Here is a 15,512-nt window from a genome sequence, read left to right as displayed (position 1 = left end):
AGACCAATTATGTTTGTTTTCAATGTCTTGAATTCTGTTGGGTGACATATTGGATGAATAACTTTGGCATGCTATATATGTATAAAAAAAATAAAAAAAAAATCAAGTTTGAATTTTTCGCTGAGTAACCGGACCTCTTGCCTCATTAAGCAGTGAGTGTTCGCGTCAAAAAGTGAAATTTTTGGGTCGATTAATAAAATGGCTAGCTTAGCTTCGTAGCCTTTTTGACTCGAGTTAGTAAGTCCTTAGGGGTGTCTTTACACCTAGTGCCCTAAAGCCATTTGGTTTGGGAGACATTGGCCTAACACTCGATACATGGGTCAACTAGAAAGCTTAAGGGAGCTACGCATTGCGAAGCCTACAACAAGAAAAAAGAAAAAAAAAAAATGTATGCCTTGGTTGTTTCATTTGATATGAAGTCCAATAAATTCTGAGATGTTGATTCATTCATACTGGAATTATTTTGAAGCCCCATGATTATGTGTTAGTTCACTTTGCACTAATTGAAATTTATGTATCTCAATCTGCCATTTGTAAGTGATTTGACTTGTAAATTCTTGGGAATTTTGAAAATGAAGTTTATAATTTTAATCCTGCTAATGAATGAGAACCATTATTTTTGTGATGCTTTATCCTTTTGAATAACATAATGATGACAATGTTTGTGGGTATCATTCCTGGAAAACCCTCACGAGACTTCACTCGTCCTCTAGGGAACGCCTAGGGGTTTAAAAGGCTTGTTGCATATGCTAAATGCAATCGTACATCCCACGAAAGATGGACTTATCTTTTTATTTTTCAGTTTATTTTCTGTCTTGTATTGCTAAGGGACTAGCAATATGTAAGTTTGGGGGTGTGATAAGCGCCGAATGTTGCACATTCAAGCCCCTTAATTTGCATATGTTAATTCCTTAGCGTTGTTATTTGTTTGATTTTGTTTTGTTTTTGTGTTTTCAGGTTATAAATAAAGATACAATTAATTCCATTCATTTTGGGCTTAAAAGCACACTTTGAGAAGACCTAGAAGATATGATTAAGCTTAACCAATCATGGTTAAGTTTAATCAAATAAAGGAAGAGATTAATTCGGAATTTCTAAAATTGGAGTCAAAATCGGATTGGATTCAATTTTGGATTTTGCATATGTCTCGGTATTTTGGCCATAACTTTCAGCTCAAATATCAGATTGAGGTGATTCAAGCGGCACTGGAAAGCTAACTCAAATTTCTACAAATCATTGTGAAATAGCATTTTCCTAATTCGGAGCGTCACATTGCCAAAATCGCCCCGCAAGATAGGAACGCAATTCTGGGCGAATCCTATTCCGATTTGGACTTAGGTTTTCTTTATCCTAATTGGACTTGGACTTAAATCTCCGAAATTTCTAGGTTTCCTAGGGCTTCTAGGACTGGCTTGCTCCCTATAAATAGACCCTTAACCTTCAAGAGAAGGTGTGCTTAGTTTTAGATACAAAAATCTTCTTGGAGGCTTGACAAGTTGAAGAGGAGATAATCCATGGCAGGAGGCCATCCTAGCACCCCGATGAGCGGCTAATTCTGTAATGGGGTGTTGATGTAGCCATATCCAAGCACAATGGTTTGATTGTATTTACTTTCTAGATTTTCAATTTATGCATGTTGATTGTATAACTCTGAGGATTGCTACAATTGATTTATGTTCTTAATTATTAAATGCAATTGTTCTTAAATTCCAAAATCAATATTTGTGAAATTCTTCTCTTGTCTTAGAAAGTATTTTACTTTTATTGATCTCAAATCATTCTTGTTTTCTGTGATTATGAGGATGATGGTTATACAATGGGTTTAATTGACATATGATCAATAGGATTTGATAGGCCATGCCTAGGGAAGACGGATTGTACTACACCTTAGTTTAGTGTAATTTAGGTAGACAGTCCGTGCCAACCGAAGATGGGTTACACTTATTCATTGATTGTATGTATCCTGTTATAGAATTTGATAATTTATACCTAGGGAAAACGGGTCGTACCACGTCTTAGTGGTTAGGTGGACGATCCGTGCCAACCGAAGATAGATTATGCTTATTCTTTAATAAGGTAGTTTCTTGTTTATTTATAACATGCATATAATGAATTTATGGGATTAATTATGATTAACCATTGTTGTGCGGATAGAGGTGAAGTCAATACCCTACTCTCTCTCTCTTATTTTAAATCTCTTTTATTTTCATGCACTTTAGTTTTTAAGCAAATCAAATCAAAACCCATTTTAATTAAGTTAACTTTGATCTTTTAATTTTGATAATTAAACCCTTGCAGTCCTTGAGGTTCGACACCCTCTCTATAGCCGTATCCTACAAAGATTCGTCCTATTGCGAGTGGTTATTTTTATAATTGATATTTTTGGTCACAAAAATACCACATCAAACATAACATTTGTTAAATACCCCCACACTTCGAGGTATTCCAAACAATGTTTATGAATGTGACAAACAAAATAATGGCTTCCCCCCACACTTTGGTGAATAACCCAAAACTGACAATTATAGAATTCATCATTTATTCCAATATTCTAATTTCTTTTCATCCCCTTGATGTAGCCAAGATTTACATGTATAAATTTATCATGCTAAATATTAATGGAATAAACCAAATATTCACAAGAAAATAAATTTTCATTAATAGCTCATAAGTGCTTGAAGAAATGACTTCTATGAGCTCATCTTTCTCTAAGTATGATATGTCACTTCCTCTTCTTTATTTTCTGTCAATTGACAGTTCTAAAGCAGTTTTTTTTTTTTTTTTAAAAAAAATATTAATCATCACTTGTGATTTTTTAACATGATCCTTATATATTATATATATAGGGATTGCATATTTCAAGTTCTATCTAGATTTTAAAAATAAAATCTTTTTAACTAAAGCCCCAATAAATATGCAAAGTATCAAGCTCAACCATATAATAATCAACTATTATTGGCTCATTGTCATAAATACGAGATTGGTATCAATCTAATGATATGATAAATTTTTCATATATCAAATGAGCATCAATATAAAGGAACACCAATAATCACATATATTTTATTCTGAACCATCATGTCAGGAAAATTAAAAAACTGAATGATATAGATGAGGAATTACCAAATAACTTAATGTATTTATGCTAATCTAGCATGCCATTGCTAATAAAAATGCTAGATGCTATTTCAATTTTGAAATAGAGTAATAACCAGAGGTTCATCACTTATCAGATTACAATAATCATATAATATAAATTTTAATTCAATCAAGTAGTACCTTCATCACTTGATTTTTTTCTTTTAATAAATGAAATTATATATCGTGTCTTGAAAAATATAAATCAAGATCTATGAATCATAATTTAAGAACTCACAATGGAGCCAACGATTTTACTCAATATCCTCCAAAATAGATTGTTATCAATGAAATTGGAATGTATTTCTTTAAAAAAAAAAAAAAAAAAAATTATGATGTATTCGTCGTTTTATGTTTTTGTGGGGTTTGAACTTTGAAATCAGCGTGTAGTGACTAAGCCTTTTCATAAAAGTCTCGGGGCCATTGTAGATAGCTGCCATGCTGGGACCATTTTCACATTCAAACCTGAAGATATTTAAAGCCGTGGAGCATTTTTCCTTTGAAAATTCGCGGTTATAGACCAAGATTCACGTCGCACTCTAAATTTAAGTGAAAAAAAAAAAAAGAAAAAAAAAAAAAACATTTTTTTATTTAAGTGTGACCCACCCTTAAAGAAAAAAAATTTGTGAAAGAGGGATGGCTGGATCCACTCCTGATGTGACCCACCCTTCACTCTATTGGATTTCAAAGAAATTCTTAAACCAATGAACGACCTACACGTAGCCATTGGAGATAAGGAGTGCAATGGTTGTCCGTCTTCCACATCGAAAACCTTTTCTCACGTGTCTCATACAGTGAATATGTAACACCCCCAAATTATTTACCTGCATAACAATTTGGAGTGTTACTACAAGACCTAACGACCATAACTGCAACAAAAATTGGCTATATGTATTTGTAATCTAACATCATCAAGTCTGAATCATATCCTAATGCAAGTACTTGACACGTAAGAAATAAGTACCGCTTCAGCCTTCTTTCAATGGTTGATGTTATTGTCAAATGAGCGTTCAGATAGATTCGTCTTAATCTGTGTCTTTTTTATTTTTATTACCATTATATGCAGCGTTATTGAGAGGACCGAGACACTTATTTGCCTTATCTTTTACTATTTGTTTGTAATTTCGTACTGTTATTTTCGTTTTGAGTTTATTGTTGGAGAGTTCATTATTTTTTCAATTTTTTGTTGTTTAGGATTTTTTACTCTCTTCCTTTCTGATCAAGAGTGGTAAAGATCCTTCCTTATAACTCTTTCCGAAATTTAATTAAAAAAAAAGGGTACACAGTGCCAATCACTATCTTTAAAAGCATACTAAGTAATATCTATCCATAACAACTTATATTAATTAGGTAGTTGTGCCCTGTTACTCGTTTTGTCTTGGTGGGCTTGGATGAAAAGAATACACTAGACAGATGGGAAGGAGGGAGAAAAAAAAAAAGAAAAAAAAAAAGTGTTTTAACTTCACAAATTGGCTATGTTAATTTTGACAACGAACCCAGTTGAAATTTGGTGTTATCGCTTGGTACATGACAATGTTCATAGTTCCATATATAAAAGGACGAATTATTCATAATTTACAATTTACAAGCCCACTAAGTCACAGGGCCATCCAAAATTAAACTACACTTTACTGTAAAACTCTAATATATTTATAATGCTATATTCAAGATTACAATCTCTCTTTTTTATCTCTTTAAAAGTGATGAGGCCTTTAAATTTATCATTAGATTTGAGATTTTTTATTTTGGCATTTTGCTGTAATTTCTGCTAATTTATTTTTTATTTTTTATTTTTTATTGGAGAGTATGAACTTTTTCTTACAACTACCATTTTTTTTTTTTTTTTTTTTGTCTATTCAAATATATAATCGGATGTTAAATTCTACTGCATATTCCTTGCCTACATGTATCACATATACATGACCCATTTCCTATGATACAATTTCAGTTTATCACCATGCTATATAACACGAAGGGGGCCAATCTTGTGAGTAGTCATCATCGAGGTGAAAGACTGGAAATAGTGCAGTGATTTGTAGAAGGATTAGTTGTGGGATTGTGATCCGTCTGAATGACTCGAGCCACAACAAATAGAGGTTGTTTTGGGTGAGGAAGAGATACTGATTCGTTTCCCAACAGAACAAGCACAGATGAGATCGTGGGTCTATCCGCTGGATCCTCTTGCACACACAAAAGCCCAATATGCATGCACTTTAAAACTTCCGTTGTCGGGCATGACTCCATCAACAAAGGGTCTACAAATTCCAATTCTTTTCCTTCATTCCATAGTCTCCATGCCTGTCAATACACATTTAAAGTAAATATATTTGTTACGCATACTATACATCATGTTACAAAGCACCTCCTCCCTCATGAGCAAAGGGTGAGTGAGTTCACGACTTTAAGATATGATAAATAACCGCTTTTTTCAAAAGCTTAAACTTATAAAAATGAGTGAATTTTGTTGAGTATACAATTATGAGTATTGTGGATAGGTTTGAGACCCATAATGAAAATATGTAATAAGCGTGAGTGATTAATATAGCATAGTTGAACTCAGGGACCAAGGGCCAAAATTTTTTTGGGGAGGGACCAATTGGCAAAAAATACGTTTGTTTTTTCTTTTTGGACTCAAACTCATAGGGTTATAAAGCTTTTGGATTAGGTGGCCTCCCCACTCTTGTGCGAACATGTCACCCCCTCCCCCTCCCAAAAAAAAGCCAACAAAAGAAACATACATATGCAAGCAGTGTCTGCGCATGCTCCGTGAGGTAGAAGCCGCTATTTTTCTTCCCGCTAATAATCTCAAGTACTATCACGCCAAAGCTGAAGACATCGGATTTTATAGAAAATAGTCCCTCCATTGCATATTCGGGAGCCATGTATCCACTGTTTTGAGCATATATAGCATTACCATGATTTTTTTTTTTTTATTAAAAAAAAAAAAAAAAAAAAACAAACAAACAAACAAATTGGGCGAAAAGCTTACACAAGAAAGAAAAGTAGTGGACTCACTATGTTCCGACAACTCTTCGAGTGTTAGCCGAGTATTGGTTTTCACCAAAGATCCTTGCCATGCCAAAATCTGATATTTTAGCGACCATTTCATGGTCCAACAATACATTGTTGGGCTTTAGATCTCGATGAATGATTTTAAGACGAGAGTCCTCGTAAAGGTAAAGAAGTCCTCTAGCAATACCAACAATAATGTTGTAGCATGTCTTCCAGTCAAGCTCAGTGCGTTTTTTTGAATCTGTAAATAACAAAGATAAGATTTAAACTAATGAAGTGGAGGTCACTAGTTCGAATCCCCCTCCCCCCTCTTATGTGGACATTTCAAAAAAAAAAAACTCACGACATTTGATTTGATATATAGAAAAGTTTAAATTGATAAAAAAGAGTTGGTAAAAAATAATGTCAAAGAAGAAACCAAAGATAAAGACGTCAAGGCTTCTATTGGGCATGAATTCGTAGATAAGTAGCTTTTCCTCTCCCTCTATGCCACATCCCAAGAGCTTCACAAGGTTTCGGTGTTGAAGTTTTGCAATAAGTATGACCTCGTTTTTAAGTTCCTCTAAGCCTTGCCATGACTTTCTTGACAGCCTTTTAACTGCTACTTCCTTACCATCTGGTAGCACTCCCTGCAGGGAGAATCATGCATAAATAAATTCAGGCTCCATATATATGAAACAATAATTGGGCCATGACAAAGAAATAGAAAAGTTGGTGTTACCTTGTAGACAGAGCCAAAGCCACCTTGTCCGAGCTTATTTGAGTCTGAAAAGTTGTCTGTAGCTGCCACTATTGTCGATAGATCCATGAAGGACAATTCTTCATCACTCACCAATTCAGTGTTTTTTGTACTGACAACTCCAGTGGGGCTTGCCAGCTCATGTAATAGTGCACTTTGGCTTCTCTCATCATCTGCAAATAAACATGAAATTATCTGGTTGTTGGTAAATAATTATGGTGGTAGTTAGCCAATAAGATAAATTCACCTCTTTTTGTTCTCTTGTTCCTCCCATGATAAACAGCACAAGACCCAACAACAACTGCTGTAACCGATATTGGGATACAAGCAACCACCACAACCATCCAAATCTTCAATTTAGGCCCTGCTTTTCCATAAGAAGATTTCGATTCACCAAGACTACTATTTTAAAGGAAATCAATCAGCAAAATTCTTATGTCCTTACCTTTGGAACTTGGGTAGGTTAAGAACACACTTGAGGCGTTGTAGAATTGGTAGAGCTGAAACCTCACATTACAATTCGCACTAACAATAATTCCTCCTTGGCGTGAATCGCAGCATGCATGAAGATCTCCCAAGGCCTGCAACAGACAACTATAACAGGAACTTTCAGAGATGTCCCAAGTACATTGTACAAGACCATAAATTGTTTTCTTCCTCGAAAATTTAATTTCCCCTGTTGCAAACATGCGTTTCGAAGGATCAAACGCAGCCTTGCTTGAGATGTTATCTATTAAGTAGGTTAATACTTTATCAAAATGAACTGGATTAATTGATAGATTTTTCTCCAGATTATTCTGGTCTGGATACTTTCCAAAATAAACCATAAAGGAAGAGAAATTCTGCCCGGAGTAGCGAACTTGACAAAGCTTAAACCAAATGGTTGCATCTTCAGTTTTGCACTGCTTCAAGATTTCCTGGCTTGCATTCTTTATGCATTCTCGGCAAACTGTGGAGTTGACATCCCCTCTGCAAAGTGCTTGAGCATAGACTTTTGGGTCCTCCACAGTAGGCTCGTCGTAGAAACCTGTTACCGCAGTATTGGATGGCAATGACTCAAGAAGGAGCTTGAGATTGTTTTCAAATGGGCTGTTGAGTGTGTAATTTCCGGAATCTGTCTTACAAAATGTAAAGACAGGATCTCCGCTGGCAAGTATAGGGCGCATTATAAGTGGTATAATTAAGAAAACCATAGCTGAAACTATATTTTTTTCCATTGAATGGTTGATTTAGATGGAAATTAAAGTAGCCCGACGTCTGATCAAGCATAAAAGCTCTTTAGATGCTGCCTGCATGAAATTTCATCCTTGGATTACTATTCGACAACCAGAATTTTCCAAGAAAAGGAAAGCCACCCAATCAAAAGACAGATTTTATCTTCAAACTTGTGGCATGTAAACTGTTGAACATTACACAGAAACTTCGGCGCTGTAGCTGGATACCTACTGAAAAAGATTTTACTTGATTTGACTAACCAAAGCCCCCAGTCCTATTATTATTATTATTTTTCTTTATTGAATAGTCAAATAATCGATTAAGATTATTTAAAGAGAGATGCTATTTAAATGAAAATTAATATATACTAAACAAGTATCAACCTACACCAAAATTGACGTGACGTGATATTTTCAAAAAATAAAATATATTTTGGTCACCAAATTATATTAATTTTGATAAATAAAACATTGATACTTGTCTAATATATAGTATTATTCTCTAAACCCAAAAGAGTATTACAAATAAAATCACTCAAACTTAAAAGCTCCAATACACTCAAGCTCACATTATATACAAAAGAAAATTAAATACAAAAGAAAAATATTCTCTAACTTTTTTAAGAGCTTGCTTTCTTTTCTCTCTTATTTTTTTTATTTTTTTTTCTCTCAAAAAACAAGCTACTGTGCTCTCTCTTCTCTCTTTTACGAAGCTGCTGCTGTCCCTCAATAATATGACCGAATGGCATCAGCCATATACAGTGGCAGAGCCAGATGTTTAAGAATGTAGGGGTCGTAAAAAAAAATTTCGCGTCCTAAAAATTTTGTTCACACTGAAAATTTGGTAATTCACACAGTATATGCATCACAAAAAATATCTATAAAAATTCATAAATATATGCTTAAATTGATATATTAGAAATGTAACATGTCGGCACTATATCAAAAAGATAGAAATACAAAAAAGTGTCTAGAACTGCACTTTATGGTTTTTTAGAAGTACAAAATCATCAAGTATCGAATCTAAATCGAAGCTCTCAGCAATTTCCCTTTCAATATAAATAACTAAACTATTTGCAAGAAAATCATCCTCCATTTTGTTGTGTAGTCGTGTTTAAACAATTTTCATTGCTGAAAATGCTCGTTCAGTAGTTGCTGTAGACACTGGAAGAGTCAAAATACGACGAATCAATCTATCAATAAGATAGTATGTCTTTGATTTTTCTGTCTTTGCCAATCCTTGGCATAATTCTGCAATAGAAGACAAATTTTGTAATGTTGGATCGGCTCTGATTAAATCTTCTCTCTCTCCTTCCTTCTTCTTTGTTTTCCATTCCCATTTCTGATTTTTTTTTTCTTAAAAAAAAAAAAAAAAAAAAAAATTGTAATAAAAACTGTAGTTCCTGAAAAATAATTATGAGTGCCTATAAAAGTCTTTTTCTTGTTTCTTATTCTTTGATTCACTTGTAACTTGTAACTCATTTTGTTTGTAATTATTTCTCTCTTTCCGTTTATTTTGGAAGACTACTTCCTTGATGACTGCGTCTGTCTGACTCTGAGAGAGAGAGAGAGTGTTTGAGAGCCAAAGGGACTGAAGGAGAGCGACGGAGAAGAGAAAGTGAGAGAACTCAGAGGTGAGTGCGTGAGAAAAAGGGAAAAGAAAACTTTTTTTTTTTTTTTAATAACTTTTGGTTCTACGGAAGTTGGAGCAGACTGCAGACCAGCAATAATTTTTTTTTTTTTTAATACTTGGAGGGGCCCCTATGTAGCTGATCGTGTGCTCTAGACAAGTGTTCAAATTTTTTTAAAAAACAAAATTTTTTTGGTGGCCCTATGTTGTAGGATTAGTGGTCAGCAGCTAAACTTGTGCTCAAATTTATTTATTTATTTATTTATTTATTTTTTTTTTTTCTTGGGGGGGCCATGGCCACCACTGGCCATATATATAGGGACGGAGGCAGGAAGTTTTATGGGAGGGGACCAAAGCAATTTTTTTTTTTTTTTTTTTTTTTTTTTTTTTTTTTTTTTTTTGTAGCGTGTAATGAACTAATACTTTTTTCTATTTTTCTTTTTCCTTTTCTAATCACTGGTACTTAAATACAATGAGGAATTGAGCTTAGAATTGTGTCATACTCACCAATTAAATGTTTAAATTCTAACAAACAATATTCTCAATATTTAATAACCATAATATCCAAATTACAAGACCACTTAGATTAGGAATTGAGCTTAGAGTACTAACCTCAAAAAGTGCAACCTACGTTGAGTTATTTTGCACCACGTTGATTAACATGATATTCTCATCAGTGATGCACAATCCAGGATCAAAATCCAATAAATTTTGTGTATTTTTTCTTTTGAAATAGTCAAGTATTGTATTTGACTTTCTCTTCATTTATAAATAAATTTACATGATCATTTTGAGTCTTTAAAAAATAAAGAAAAAATATGTGTAGATTAACAATGAACAAACTCACATGAATAACATAATCATCACATAGACTCAAAGTTAAACATTACACTTTAATTTAACCCTATAATTATTATTCTCTTCCTATTCCATTGATCTAGCAACTAACCCCAAATTTATAATACCCATATTCACATACAATAATCAATATAATTATAATATGACATATTAGAACCTAAACCCCATGGGCATCAATTTCCATTGAACTCATAAAAGTCTAGGGTTAATTAACGCTTTAAATGTAATTAACACATCCAATTAGCAAACCTAATGTTCACATACTAAAAGCTCTAATTTAATTCATACTATACAAATTAGGATTTATGTCCATACTATAAACAATAGTGAAATTAAAACTTTAAACTCATTAATGTAACAACCCGGATCTTAAATCATACATAGAAATCTACTACACACAAAAGCCCCTAGTTAATTTTAGGAATTTAGCTTCTTACTAAAATTCCCCCAAATTCAGACATAATCAAAAATTCCCTAAATCATTATGATTTCAAACTTGAAGTTCAATGGGTGGAACAAAAACTCAAAGAGAAACTAGAGATTTCTCAATGGCATTAGTTATAAAAACCTATAAAAAATTCTCATTCGGCCATACCAAATCAAGAACCAGAAATCCTCACAGAGAAAAGATCCAAGATTTATATACATATATAAAGAAAATAACAACAACAAAAAACACATAAATGTCCAAGTAGCAACAGGAAGTTCCAAGTTTCCAAGCTGATAGCCAATCTATGAAGGAAAAAAAAAAATCAACTTTTCATATTTTTAACCAAATTTTCAAGCCAAACAATAGAAAAATTAACCAAAAGAAAACCCCAAGATTAACCTAAAAAGTAAGAACCAACCAGTGGAGGAGAGTTAGGGGGACCAGGACCTATCTATTTTTTTTTGGGGGGGTGGGGGGGACATTATTATTTTTTTACTCCTTAAAATATCTTTTTTGAGGAAGTGGGGGGGACCATGGCCCCAGCTGATCCCCCTCCCTCCGCCTCTCTGTGTAAGCAACGGCATTGCAAATGATAATATCTTTTTTGAAGAAGTGGGGGGACCATAGCCCCAGCCGGTCCCCCTCCCTCCGTCTCTGTATCTATATATTAGTGGTTGTCGGCAAAAGAAAGACTTCAAGGCTAAGGAATACTTCACCGTGAAGTAAAAGAATTAAAAGCTTCTCCAAGATGCATTCTAAGAAGAGACGAAAGCACCACATAGCAACCAATAGAAATAGCATAGACTGGGGTCCACTGTCTGACTTGAGAAAATCAAGTCACATGGGCTACAAATTTCTACCTTTAACTTGAATTTCATCTAGTCTATTCTTCAAAATTCCTCGTATCTTAACTTGAATTTCATCAAGTCTATTCTTCAAAATTCCTCATGACATCTCTTCCAATACACCGAAAGACGATCACTAACAAACACCAATCAAGTCTTATCAAGCATAAAAGTTCTTTAGATGCTGCCTGCATGAAATTTCATCCTTGGATTACTATTGGACAACCAGAATTTTCCAAAAAAAGGAAAACCACCCAATCAAAAGACAGATTTTATCTTCAAACTTGTGGCCTGTTAAATTGTTGAACATTACACAGAAACTTCAGCGCTGTAGTTGGATAACGACTGATCGAAAAAGATTTTACTTGATTTGACTAACCGAAGCCCCTAGTCCTGTTATTTTTATTTTTTTCTTGGGAAAAATTCATTTTACTTCCTGAAGTTTTAAGAGTTTTACAATTTAAACCCAAAAGTTTAAAAATTGGTAATGTACTCCCCCAATGTTTCAAAAATTTTCAATTTAAACCTTCCGTTACTAATTTCCGTTAAATTGGACGGAATTTTTTTTAAAAAAGCCTGAGGGTAATTATGTAATTTCATAGATTTTCATCCAATTTGACAGAAATTAGTAACGGAAGGTTTAGATTGAAATTTTTTGAAATATTATGGGGGTACATTGCCAATTTTTAAACTTTGGGGTTCAAATTGAAAAATTCCTGAAACTTCATGGGGGTAAAGTGAATTTTTCCCTTTTTTCTTTATTGAATAGCCGTCGGCTTTCACCAATATATAAGAGTTAAATAATCAATTAACATTATTTAAAGAGAGATGCTATTTAAATGAAAATTAATATATACTAAACAAGTATCAACCTTCCTTCAAAAAAAAAAAAAAACAAGTATCAACCTACACCAAAATTGACGTGACGTGATATTTTCAAAAAATAAAATATATTTTGGTCTACCAAATTATATTAATTTTGATAAATAAAACATATATAGATACTTGTCTAATATATAGTATTATTCTTATTAAATTTACTTGTAACTTTTTATTGTTGCTTAGAGCTCATTTTGAACATTATTTTCGATTTTTTTTTTTCTTGTTTAAGTATTATAATAGATAGTTTGATTTTGTCTTAAGGACTTTATATCCAAACAAATGACTTTTCAGGCAGCTGATAGTCGAGTTATATGACCGAGCTTATGTTGCTTGAATGACTTGATTTTATCCAGTCAACAGACGTTACACACGTGAGCCCTAGTTAGTAGTCAGCATCAAGACTTGTATTTCACTTTCCGAGTTATTTTTTGAATTGAGAAGTACTATACAATTTTATTTTATTTTTTGAATTGAGATGCTCGAACTAGGTTTTTAAATATCACGTTCCAAAATCGCTATTTTTAATTGCACCTTTTGAAATCGCAAGCATAAACAGACCCTTATTACATTAAAAAAAAAAAAAAAAAAAAAAAATTATGTCAAGTAAAAATGAGTTTGTTTGATAAAAAAAATAATAATAATATTTTTTAAAACTTTTTGATATAAAATAATAAATAAAAAAGGTCTAAAACTGTATTTTGGGAGAAATTTGAAAATGAGCTTTTTTCTAAAAATTTTATTCTGTCTTTTAAAAGCATTTTTATTCGGCTAGCTAAATGTTGTTTGGCTAATGGATATGTTAAAATGAGGAAAAAAAATAAATAAATAGCTGCATCAAACTAAGTAAAGGAGGTGCATTTTTAGCTTTTTATTATTATTATTATTATTATTATTATTACAATTGACAACAGTCATCACAGTTGCACACGCATGAAGTGATGAGTGATGATTCTGATTTTTGATCAATATATTAATATCGAGAAACAAAAAAGAAAAGTCTTTTTTTTTTTGTTTTTTTGTTTTTGTCTCTGAATCATTTCTTTTGATAAGTTCTTTTTTCTTTTTCTCTTAACAGTTATAGTGTTATTGGAAAAGTCTTAATGAATTTGGTCATAGGTTTTTGTCTTTTTGTTAAATTTTATTGGAATTTTTAAAGGAATTGGAAATCGTTCATGAGGCACGATTGCGTTTGAGAAATAGAACTTTTAAGTCAAAAAGAGTTTTTGAACAAAAGTTTTATTTTTGCCATTTTTAGACTTTTTGGACCATTAAAAGCGCTTTTTATATTTTTATCAAACGGATATTTTTTTTTCCAATGAAATTTTTGAATGTTAAAAGGACTTTTAGGCACCTCAAATCGTCAAACGCAATTCTAAACAGACCCTTAAAAGTCTATAAATTTCTACAACTTCTATGGAAATAGAGTTTGTAATATATATATATATATATATATATATAATAGAAAGTAATTTTAAATTTTTATTAGAAAAAAGAAAGAAAAAAAATTGAGATAATTTTTTAAAGTCGTTCCTACGGGATCGACTTCACTCACACCAAAACGACAAAACCAAAAACCAGCTGATCGAGCCAAAAATCACCTCTTTCTCCATAAAAGTTTCAACAAACCCCGACTCCCACCCAGTAACCCAGACTGTGGCTTGCACCATTGCATCAGTTAGGGTCTTGAGGATGACACCAAGAGGATGGTCCATGTGATCTTCCAAAAAATATGTTTCAACCTATGCTGCAGTTTTAAACTCCACAAGCATTTCCAATCCGATGGGATGAGGGGGAAGGGCTAGATAAATGGCTAAGGAGGATGTCCACTTCATGAGCAGGTTTTACAGTGAAAGGGCTTAAAGGGTTTATAGAGAAATGATTACTGCTGCTTTATGAAGCATGATTTTCAGTTGATTAAACTATTTATTAAAGACAAAATATACTAATTATTTAGTCCTCAATGAATGAAAGACATTATTAATTTATTAGTATTGATAAATAATATTGTCACCTAATTAATCCCTTGTACAGGGACTTATAAAGATGTTTACTCTTTATTATAAGTTGATTTTTTTTTTTTTTTTTTTTTTTTTTTTTTCGGTGGGTATAATATAAGTTGAATTCTTTGTTTGTTGTTTATTCTACCTTTAAACCTTACGGTATGACCTTTAAGAATCAGGTGTACGTGATTAAAGCTGTAATATATTCAAGTTCTATTAATTTATTTTAGAAATAAATTGACATATATCCTTTTTTTTTTTTTTTTTTTTTAACATGTCAACACAAGAGAAGGGCAGATGATTCAAACTAATAACCTCAACTTCATGAGGCATGATTCACAGGCGATTGAGCTACCCATAAGAATTACAAATTGAGATATATCAAGAAAATAATTCTTGGCATTTTCCCTTCAGCCAATTGTTCAATTACACGTAATTAAGACAAGTGCGAGGTCTGCATGCATGCTCAATCCTGCACCTCAAGCTGCTGGAAGCAGCAGGGCCACACCTGTCCTTTTTGGCAATCCTTACTGGAATTTTTAAAGTCTTTGGCGTGTTCTCACAAGTTAATTAATGATGTATTAACCTTGACAATTGACGTGGAATATTAGGAGTCTTTATCTGGAATTCAAGGTGAATACATATATTATAAAATAATATTATAGAGGTTAATTAACTTAATTACATGCAAATACAAACACATATTGATGTACTGCACACAAGATAAGGCATTAATGAAGTTTCAAATCCGCTTATGGGTTCCA

General features: G+C 32.7%; 1 protein-coding gene across 2 annotated transcripts; it reads right to left on the bottom strand.

The window, feature by feature from the left end:
* Positions 1-5,136: 5,136 nt before the first annotated feature.
* LOC132170062 (cysteine-rich receptor-like protein kinase 15) lies at positions 5,137-8,106 on the bottom strand. Of its 2 annotated transcripts, none has more exons than XM_088511412.1 (7): positions 7,335-8,106; positions 7,137-7,256; positions 6,872-7,062; positions 6,569-6,779; positions 6,154-6,391; positions 5,877-6,027; positions 5,137-5,436 (listed from the first exon to the last, which is right to left on the bottom strand). In XM_088511412.1, exons 1-7 carry the CDS (start codon positions 8,104-8,106, stop codon positions 5,137-5,139), a joined length of 1,983 nt encoding a protein of 660 aa, XP_088367538.1. The 2 variants fall into 2 exon arrangements, with proteins under 2 accessions (XP_088367538.1, XP_088367540.1); XM_088511414.1 differs by having other exon boundaries at positions 7,137-7,253.
* Between the last annotated feature and the right edge of the window lie 7,406 nt (positions 8,107-15,512).

Source organism: Corylus avellana, chromosome 1 (genome assembly GCF_965113065.1).
Source record: "Corylus avellana chromosome 1, dhCorAvel1.hap1.2, whole genome shotgun sequence".
Taxonomy (NCBI): domain Eukaryota; kingdom Viridiplantae; phylum Streptophyta; class Magnoliopsida; order Fagales; family Betulaceae; genus Corylus; species Corylus avellana.
This window is presented reverse-complemented; position numbering and strand designations above follow the sequence as displayed.